The sequence below is a fragment of the Pomacea canaliculata genome, linkage group LG10, assembly GCF_003073045.1.
Source record: "Pomacea canaliculata isolate SZHN2017 linkage group LG10, ASM307304v1, whole genome shotgun sequence".
Lineage (NCBI taxonomy): Eukaryota > Metazoa > Mollusca > Gastropoda > Architaenioglossa > Ampullariidae > Pomacea > Pomacea canaliculata.
Window position 1 is genome coordinate 9,668,935 of NC_037599.1, and position 10,738 is coordinate 9,679,672.

The 10,738-nt window shown below is 43.3% G+C and overlaps 1 protein-coding gene across 4 annotated transcripts in view; it reads right to left on the minus strand.

The window, feature by feature from the left end:
* LOC112573341 (receptor-type tyrosine-protein phosphatase kappa-like) overlaps nt 1–10,738 on the minus strand; it is a 57,908-nt gene that overhangs the window by 22,907 nt on the left and 24,263 nt on the right. For all 4 annotated transcript variants that reach the window (XM_025253622.1, XM_025253623.1, XM_025253619.1 and 1 more), the window contains exon 5: nt 1,359–3,033. In XM_025253622.1, the coding sequence (XP_025109407.1) occupies nt 1,359–1,553 (195 nt within the window). In that variant the 5' untranslated portion in view covers nt 1,554–3,033. The remainder of the gene's footprint in view (nt 1–1,358; nt 3,034–10,738) is intronic.

Here is a 10,738-nt window from a genome sequence, read left to right on the forward strand (position 1 = left end):
CTTGTCTCCAAAATCGGCTAACTGAGCTACAAATCTTCCATGTTTGTATAAATATTTGCATGAGCTGATCTTCGTCTCACTCGAGCTACTTCTTCGCTGTTGCTGTACTTTCTCCCCTATTCTATAGAAATGAATAATCATAAGGACAAAACCAATTTCTGGCATTCTGAGCGCTGTCTGCAGCACCGCATAAAAGCGGGAAGAAGTCATGAATGCAAAAGAGGTTTCGAGAAGATCAAAGTCTTCGCACATGATCGACAAAACGCGTCTTTAATTAGAAGTTTGGTATGATATTTTTGTTTGACAGAAAAAGTTTTAGGTTTTTTGGTATGTAAAGAAATTATAAAACCTTTGATTTTGATCCATGAAAGGTAGCTCGTGCATTTCCTCATATCTTTCGTAAAGAACATTACCAAATGCCCTGCTAATAAAATATAAGAATATATGGAGATTTAAGCATTTTCCAGCTTAATAAACATTTGGTAGCAAACTTAAGGGTGAGATACAAGCTAAGCAAGAAACTCAGGCAATTCCTCGCCAAAACATTGTAGCCACTTGTGTGCTTATTATATCACACAATCCCTCTTTCTCTCCAACATACATTAGGGAAATATACAAAGAACATGCGCAGTATTAAGATTTACATGAACCCTTTTCATGCATGTATACCCATACATCCACATACATCTATATATTATTGCATATTATCATTACAAAATATGTGGTTGGCACAAAATTAAACCAACGAAGAAATCATCGAAGCTCAAACTAGAAGCAAACAACACTCTTTGTACACACTGCATAAGCTGCTGTAAACGTAGCCTCGATACCTAAAGGTTCGCATTTCGCGAAAACAATGAAAAAGGAACTGAATCCAGTCATACCACATTTTCCCACTCCAGTAAGCCTTTAACTTGCTGCTAGTCAAATGGATCATTGCGGTGTAAGTAATGCTTCACAAATACACTAAAAGTGTTTCCGCTAGATGCAGCTTACTGGTCTGTAGTCCGTTAGACCTATTTTCAGCAAATGGCAGCGATGACGCAATTCAGTCGCACAAAAATATTTCAAGAAATACAATCCAGCTGTGCGTCTACCTCCTATTTAAGTATTGCATATTATTCCCAGCCCTTCAGACCAGACGCTCCCACAAATAATGTCATCTCCGGCTTCTTGCCGACTATTTAAAGAAATTCTTGGTCATTACTTGAACTCGTTAACTTAACAACACCGGATATAAATATTGTTCTCGGCGATTCTAAAAAAAACAAAAAAACAAAAAAGAAAAACAAGAAAAAAAAATAACCAAGAAAAAAATAGAGACAACCACGTCAAAGAAATCTCTATTAACGACTCACCTTGAACTCGATGGCAAGTTGTTTTTTCGTCTTGCGCTGCTTGTAGACCTGCAGAAAGCGTGTTGCGGGGATCGGGTCTCGCCGCACTGATGCTATCGCCTTCTCTTCTTTAGCTGTCGAGTCCACAGACAGACCGCACATCACTTTGAGCTGAGAAAGGCGAGCCCCTAGTGAGCTCAGAAGGTTTTTGCCCATGGCCTCACTCCGCACCCTAGTCGTGCTGCCCTCTGGCTTGTCATCAGTGTTTTGAACACAGGGGTTAGTGAACACGCAAGCAGATGTAGCAACAGAGTGAGGGTTAGTGACCAGAACGCTGTTAACGGTGTGAATGATCTCAAAGTTGTGAGTGTAGTTAATATTGAACTTCCCGAGCCGTTGGTTGGCGAGACTTTAAGGGCAGCCTGCGGGGTCTCGGCTGAAAGAAAGACCTTGTAAAATCCAGATGACAACGTCAAGGAAGACAAAGTCTCTCCCCTGGGATGTGGTGCTGACTCTAGACGAAAATGAGCTGCCAAATCTGGCACAGCTGACGACGGAGACAATGCTTGGGTCTTGGTAAAGGTCCGTAAATCCTCAGTTAAACATTTAGCTTCAAAAACAGTTTCCCCTCCTGAGGCGCTGGAAGCGGTCTGCGTAGGAGCAACGTTTCTGTAGACGCAGACAGATATTTCAACTGGTCTTTGCAACGGAACTGGGTTTAAATGGTCCACCAAAGCTATCTGCACTGAACGAGAAAGCAACAATCCCTGTCTCTTAGGAAGACCTTTTCGTACGGTAGGACTTACAATACATCTTTCAAAATATGAACTGGAAACGAGTGTTGTTGTGTTACTGTATACACAGAATGAAATGCTGAAAAAGTAGCACCTAACTTTCAAAACATCTACCACGTATCGATGAAGAATGTTCTTCTGGTTTTAGAGAAATTCTTCTCTCGGCAGTTCTCGTGGCCCAATCTTAACAATAGGCGTGCAAGGCAAGATAGAAAACCGCTCGAAGCCTTCTGCGTCAGCAACAGCGAGAACCGATCCTGTTCACTGTGAAGTCTTCCCCGCCGTGCTGCGCTTGGTACAACAGGACACGTCAGGATGTAGCAGGGTTGTCCAGGTACAGTACACGTCTGATGTTCAGGTACAGTAAGCTGATGTCGTATCCCTGAAGGGCCCGGAGGGGCGCAGACGTTCTCTAAGCACGAAAAACACTGGTTAGCATCAACGGCTTTGTCATGCAAATGTTTGGCAAACATTTGACGGGCGATACGAAGAGCTAGCTGCTGCTTTCCGCACGCTTTACTCTGGGCCATGTCTCGCAGGCCCTGGCCAGCAGCGAGAGGTCTCTGGACGCAATCAGGGCCTGGTGCGGCTGGTCAGGGGCACTTGATCACTGTCCGTACCATCGTGCTGATGGGAAGGGAAGAGTCGCCGTCGTTGGCCGTGAGACTACGGCAACACTTTCAATCTTTGTTAACCTGCACCCATTCCGACGCCTCATCAGTTATTCCGGGCCGAGCTTTGCTGTCATTTTCACTCAGGCAGTTCTGGCGCAGCTTTAATGAAATGTAGAGTTTTTCAAATAATAAAATGCATTTTTTTTCACATTGTCGGGAATATTTCAGCAATGTCGTTGGAACCGCTGCGGCGTGCACATTTCAGCCCTGGTTGACAGGCCGGGAACACTTAGAATAAAAAAGACAGGAGAGAAGAAATCGCTTATTAACTATGTGGGCTGAACAGAATACGAAAATATGTATTGCCGTCTCGTGCGTCATATGCAGTCAGATGTCTGTGGCATGTTTCATTACCAATAATCACGATCTGGTTTGATATAATTATGGCAAGAGCCAGGTTTTCATGAGAATACACCTAACCGAAAACAAGAAGAAACAGAAAAAGGTGCATAGCACAATAATTCAGCGTCAAATGTTGCCATTTAAAAGCATTAAAACATTGTCAAATATGAAGTACTCGACGATTAAATATTACTTGAAAATAAAGATTATGATGAATTATACAGATTCCCTTAATTGTTGGGGCACAATGGTTGGCTTGACGCTTAATAGAAGATATTATTTACCAACTGCTGAATATATAAGTCCTTCCCCCGCCCATTATTTCTGAAAACCAGATCCAGCTCGCTCGTAACTGGCTTCCTTCCATGGTTTTTCTTTTAAACCAGTCGTAGAGAAACAATCTGATGAAGCGTAGCAGAGATGAACTCACGCCACTGAAGAAAAGCACTTCCGAAAACATTAGCCTACAAACATTACTGCCATGCAGAGAACACGGTCAACACTGTGACATCCAGAATGTCCGCAGGTACCCTTAACATATTGTCACAGCTCTCCCACAGATCGCAGCCTGGACATCAGCGTTTGCATGTACAGCCTCGTGTCAGGGTTTTTGCCATTTCTTTTCATTGTGATATTTGTAGGTTTGTACCTCCAAAACGGATGTAGTCATGTGGAGAAATATGTATGCTAATCATCCAATAATATAAAAAATGCATGTCTGGTAGAACTTTGAAAAAAAAGAGATCATTTGCAAACTGATTTACATTACACCATCGCATGATACGTTCTCACTGAGAAGATTTTTTTGAAAGTTCGGTTGCTTGTGGTGTGACCTGGAACTCCCCCTTCCACTGATCATCTAAAGTGCAGCAGGCACAGCACATGATCAGGTAAGCGGCGCCTGTCGGGACGCTGGACGTTTGATGTTTCAGCGGATGTGGCGCGTTGCAGGAAGAACTACCAACGCAGGTCACAGCCTCTCCTCCGCAGCAAGCGAGCGAAGATCGAAGGCCAGTGCCGAGCTGCAGGGTGTTCAGCTTTGAAATTTCCCATCAAACAGCTTCCAAAGCTCTCTGCGCTCGCCATTTAATTATTCTCAGAAGACAATAGCAAGCTTCTCCCTTTGTGAGATCAATCAGCGCACTCGTGAGTAGTCAGTGCAGGAAAAAGTGGATGTGTTTTTTACCACATGAAGTGCCTTTCATCAAATGCAGATACGTAGGAGCTGTTGAAAATCATGAACAGACCCTGTAATAGTTATTTCTTTGTTTCATTTCATGGCTGCTTGTTACTACTCACATCAATGTGAGCACTTTGAGAGCAAGTAACCATTTCTAAAGCACACAGATGTAGACACTCTCAAGTGGGCTTCTTTGATCAATTTGTCTATGCGCTCCAGACCTACTCATTTGAACACGTGACGAATATCTAAGATCCTCATTGCCAACAGCTTTCCTCCAATATTAACGACCATCAAACCTATGCAAGATAATCCCTGTATGTAAAAATAATAATACGTGGAAAGCACTAAACAGATGAAGATGACGACGATGACAGAAGAGCAGTCGGAGCGATGTTGACATTAAGGTTGAAGCAATCAAGCGGGTAGAGAAACAACAGTAGTGGTGACAGTCGACTGTTTGAATTGCTTTGGACAAGTGCCGGCATGCACGAACGTCATTCCGCTGTCTTTGGGCTTTGTCCTGGAGATTCTTACAAGCACGTTCAGCGCTCGACAGCATTTCGTGTTGCTGCTACTGTTCTGAACTTTTTAACCTTTTTAAGAGATCAATGGAGTGAAGAAAAGAAAGAACGAACAATAATGATAAAATGGACAGTGTTATCAATCTGAAAATTGCCTCACTGCACTCTATAAACGCATACTTTTCCTTGGACTGCACTCATCAATCTTCTTGTCCGCTTGTTCAGTTTTGCACGCTATATATTTATTCGTGGCCGAAGAACTCGTATTAAACTGAACTTGTATAATTAAAAAACGAGAAAATACGAAATGAAGTACGCAGTACCGAGACTCTAGAGAGTAAATAAAGCAAGTGAAAATCTTGACAATCAAAAAAAAAAACAAAAATAAAACCTATCCTGTTTGAGCAAAACATCCACAAAATGCTCCAACCTTTCTCATATTTAGAAAAAAAAAAGAAACGTATAAGGTAATCATGGAAATTTTAACGTAATTGTAAATCGCAGCAGATAAATTTCATTAAAAATGTCGCGGAAGGTACCTCACATCAATCAAAGCGGTTTCACTTTTTGTGCGATATTCTCGTAGGGAAATAGCCAATATAATCAAATTTTCATATTTCACATTAAGCACCTAAAACAGTACGAACAAAGACGACAACAGCTACGACCGTGAAAGGCGTCAACAACAATACGGCCAACACATCACACAAGCCTCACCCGGATTTCCCTTCCCCCACGCCCTTTAAATCACCACATGGCACGGCATGCGTCGTCTGTGTACTGCTGCAGCTCCACAGATCACCTCCTCCTCCACCATCGCTATGTGTCTTTTCTGAACTCTCAGGTCAAACCACGCAGCATCTGGTGCACCAACCGCCGAGGTCACAGAACCTCCAACCCGACGTGGGCGCGTTTTTTTCTTTTCTTGTCCTCCTCCTCCTCGGCCGGATGGCCGGCCATAAAGCATCAGTGTCTTGTCTGGCCGGCGGTGAAGGGCAGTCAGCGTGAAACTGCATGGACAGCCCGCAGGCAGCAAGGGAGAGACGGAACGCCGCTGCCAACCAAATCCGTGAGTAAGAGACAAGCGTGCAAACAGCGCTGAGACACGCGAGTGGCTTGCCTGGCCAGGAACTCTGGGCTCGATGCCGTCGCCTTCCGCGACGTGGGTATCGATCTCTCTCGCGCACGCACACGCACACGCGCGCGCGGACTCGCTGTACACTGCTCCACTGGCGGCTGGCGTGCAGACCCGGGTTGACTGCTGAAACCTCGAAATACCTCAAGAGACAACGCTCGGCTTTCCGCTTATCTTCTGCTTCAGTCGCTTCCATTTTTTTTTTTTTTTTTCGTTTTGTATATTGTCCTTTTCTTTCACCACACTCATATTATAATTTCATATTTTATTTGTTGGTTTTTTTTTAAATTATTGCACGAAAGTCTCCCACTACCACTCCCTCCTCCCTCACGCCCATAATCCTCTTCATCATCCCCGAGTGCTAAGCAGAAATTCCTGCCGGAAGTTGATTGCCCATATTTTTGGCTCAGCATCCCTGCAGCGATACCGCCCATGGTGCTATTGCGTACACTCTTCCCAGAACCGCCATCTTTTTTTTTTTTTACTTTTAAAGATTTCTGCGCTTCACTGGCTGTCCATGTTCATCCGGCTAACACAGCTGAAAATCTCTAGTGTAATCTCTCAAGAAATAGAGCACCGACACTATTTCTCACTGCAGCTACCGTCTTAAGACAAACGAGGATACCAACTGCCGCTGCTCTTTCTTTTCTTCCCTCCTTTTTTAAGCTTACTTATATTCCCTTTAGCCTCTATTTGTTTTGCAGAATGCAGTGAGTACATTTCTCAGGAATTCCAGAGGTTATTATAGCCTGTATTATTATTCAGTTTAGTGCCTATGTATTAACGAGGATGCATGCAACAGATGAGAGGTTAAAGAAGCGTATAAGACGAGAGATGAGAGGTTAGAGAAGGGGATAAGACGAGAGATGAGAGGTTAGAGAAGCGGATAAGACGAGAGATGAGAGGTTAGAGAAGGGAATAAGACACGAGAGTGAACGTGGGGAAGAAAGGCGGGTCGAGGGGGCACGAGACAACAACCAGTGTTCACTTTAAAGAAATGATTAACCTAATTATGTCGAAATGTCGTAAAACAAAATTTAGCAATTCACTTTTACTTATTATTAATTCTTCAGATATATATATATATTGCTTGTTATTCGGCACTTGTCATTCCTACTCGCACAATAGCGTCGTCACGTGCGTCAGTTGGCACCAACCTACTGATAAAAAATGCTCATAGCTTTAAGGGGAAAAAGTAGTGTTTTTAAAGATTGAGTACGATTTCTATCCAAGGATGGAGATTGTTGATAACTCTAAGAAAGAAATATGTAAATGCCTTAAACTCGTTAACTCTATAACTCTACTTCAGATTATTAGCCGCAGCAGTTAAGCTGCGGTTTCACGATCAGCGTACAGCATCGACCTGCGAAGGCCCCGTAAGCATGAGTTTTATTCACCGTCTTAGTGTCGACGATCAACACTGGAGCTTGTAGTCTCTTGTTGTTCAAGATCTTGACACCCACGCAGTCACGTCAGCACGTCTGACAAACGAGACTTCCCACCATCTAAACATGGGTGTAAAGGGCAACGGCTCATTATCTCATTATCCGTGTGTAATTCCGACGTCTGGGCAGCCCTCTGAGCTCGTGGTCATTCTGTTGTCCATAAAACACCGTGGGTTCGCCCTTGTGAGTCGTAACCCCCTTTCCCCTAATTCACCCGTCCCTCGTTCCCAAAGAAAAACAATACTTTGATTGGCGCCTTGCAGCTTGTAGACTTGAAGACCTGAGATCGAATTGGACTTAACGTCTGACAATCTAGAAGTGTGTTAAGGGAGAGGATTGGTTAGTTGTGTTTTACGCCGTGCCAGCAACTAAAGCTTCATCACGGCAGTAGTAGGGGTAGGTGGAAGGGAGGTAACTGAAAGCAGCTATAACATCTGTCGTAAGGCTCGAATACCCCACCCAACACCCCTGGAAAAAATAGAGAAAAGCATAACAAACAGGAAACCATTAGCTCAGTTCCATGAATCAGGATGAAAGCAGTGATTATGAACACTGACACTTACCCCGGTCGTCACGATACCACAGTACCTGCATGCTATAATGCATTCCTCTGATGGGTTTGAAAAAATGGAAGAGCGAATGCGATTTCTAAGCCGTTTCCCTTTGCTGGAAAGAGGGCGATGAAAACTACAACAACAAAAGAAGAAAGAAAGGAAATAGAAAACGAAGTCACATCCAATATGGCGCATTAGTCCAACATCCAGACTGCCAATGTGCCTGACATTCAGCTTGTCAACATTCGCCCCAAAGGCAGCAAGCAGCACCAGCACTCGGGGCCAGGTCTGCAGTGACACGCACCACGCATCTGAACCAGTGCACAGAGGTAAATGGCCAGAAGACTGTGATCATTCAGTTGAACCACGAACCAGGGACAATAAGTTTAGAATGACTCCTCTGCTGGAGCCTCCACAAAGCTAGCCTCTCCTTTCTGTCTTCTTTCAAGCTTGACAGATGAGAAATTCCCTTACCTAGTCCGCGACGCAAAAACGGGTGGGGAGGCCGAAGGATCAAAATGTTCAGTATGGAAATCCTTGACGAAGCCGCTCGATCTGTCCCTAGAGAAAAGGGAAACGACAGCCCTTCTAGGCACCGCAGGTCAAAAACTTAAAATTGTGAAGTTAATGAGATCTCAGAAAAAATGAGGAGGTGAGGGGGTGGGGTAATAATGGTCTGGTAAATAGCATCACAGCCTCCGCAAAGCTCAGCGGACAGTGCTCTATAATTAACCTGTTGTCTAGGAGAGAGGAGCTGAAAAACGTACTGAGAAGACTTGAGTAGCTGTTATGATACTCAGTACGCTGTATACATGGAACAGCTTGAGAAGTCAAAGACAGCTTTTTACGGCAAAGTGTGAAAACAACAACACACACAACAACAACGATCGCGGTAGCAGAGGCAAAAGATGCATGTTTCCTCTGAATGTCAAGATACGTGGACTATGCCTTTGTCAATGGCGTCGGCTTCCTTGCAAGCCCTCAACAAACCCAATATTTTCTCAGAACACCGTATATTTTAAGAAGTGTGCAAAGAAAATGAGCTGTGCGGGAAGAAAAGGGTAGGTGTGGGGGAAAATATGTCTAAACTTGGAGATCCAGCTTAGGCGGTGCTCACGACAGGGTGTGCATCACTCAAAGTAGGATTGATCGCTGGCATCACGAATAACACGCAGCCGGCCCACGAACCACGGCCATTTCGACTCGCCGAGGATATTCCCGTCGTCGCCATTGTCTTCATTATTTTTTTCTCCGACGTCTCACCAAACACGCGCGTTCAGGTGCTTGGTTTCCCCTTTGACCTTTTGTACCTAGATATGATAGCGAGTGTTGACTTTCTGATGGGTGGATATGGTTATAAACTATTTGCACTGGCTGTGTAGCAGATCCAAGATAAACATGCATCCAGTGTGAATCTACATGTAAATGCTAGTTACAAGTAGCTAACATTTTAAGTCGTCGAACTTGAGTGCTTGAAATATTGTGTATTTCAAATTAAAAAATTAGTGTTCGTGAGAAAGCGGCACGAGAATGTGTATTACTGTGAAATTCTTATTTGAGTAGTGGGACCAGTCTGTGTGCACTCCCTGGAGTCGATACCTTCTTATCAGGTTGTGTAAATGTGGTTTAGAAATGTAGGAGTTAAAGAAGTGTGTTGAGAGACGGTAGTGTGAGAGATAGTGTTGTGTGTATGTTCAGTAGGAAAAATTAAGAAAAACAGCTTTACCAATGCTCACAAGGTGTGCATCCTTAAGCTACTGGTAATTTCTGGTATTACTTTGCAAGGCACCAGAAATACGACCCAAAATATATAGTATGCAATTTCTCTCTGCCTTATCTTGCAGTCGAAACTCCTGTCTGATATGTCAAACGGAGTGTGCAGCTTTTACACTTGAACAAAGTTCTTCTAGCTATCTGGTTCTTTACTCTATTTATGCAATGTTGTTATAAAATTTGTCTCCATGCCCATCTCTCCATCGTAAACTATTTTTTCTGACCACAGAGTGTTTAACAAAATAAAGGACTCGGTGCGTGAAAAAAGTAGTAACCGTGACCGTCGGGTCACATCTTAGCGCAAGTGTTTTGAGAGGTGGATGTCCACTTTCCGATCTTATTGTCTTTCCTTCTCCCAATACTTAATAGAGATAATCAGCATAACCATTCAACCACTGGGTCAGCAGGAAGTTATTATACTACAACATGGTTATCCGAGAGGTTCGTACTCTGTATTAACACCTCTTATTCTTCTACTTCCAACCACACCACAAAAGGGGGAATGATCACCTACGATAATTAACAAACGTAACTGGTTCAAGTCTGCTAGCGAGGTCACCAAGGTGTGAAGAGAGTGGAAAGAGACGTTTGGATTGTTATCCAAGACTAGAACGGGACAAATGACATATTATGCCTTTCATTGTCCGTGATTACCCAATACTCAAGCTTCACAGAATCCTGTTTATGCCACTGATGCTGCAGATTTATTGACGAGGTTATCCGAAATGTAGAACCAAGGCATGATAGATCAGCCGCAGAAAGAATTCAATCACTCTGGGTAGAAGACACATTATCTTTGATCTATAATTTTTTATAAAATCCACGTAACGATATGTAGAATATTTGTTGCGACATCAAGAGAAAAACAAAAAGAAAAAAGGAAACGACACTACATTCAGTGCTTTCGATTCATTCTAAATTGAAAAACATCACTAGCTGTTATAAGAATTAAAAAAAATATACCACACAAATTATATCTT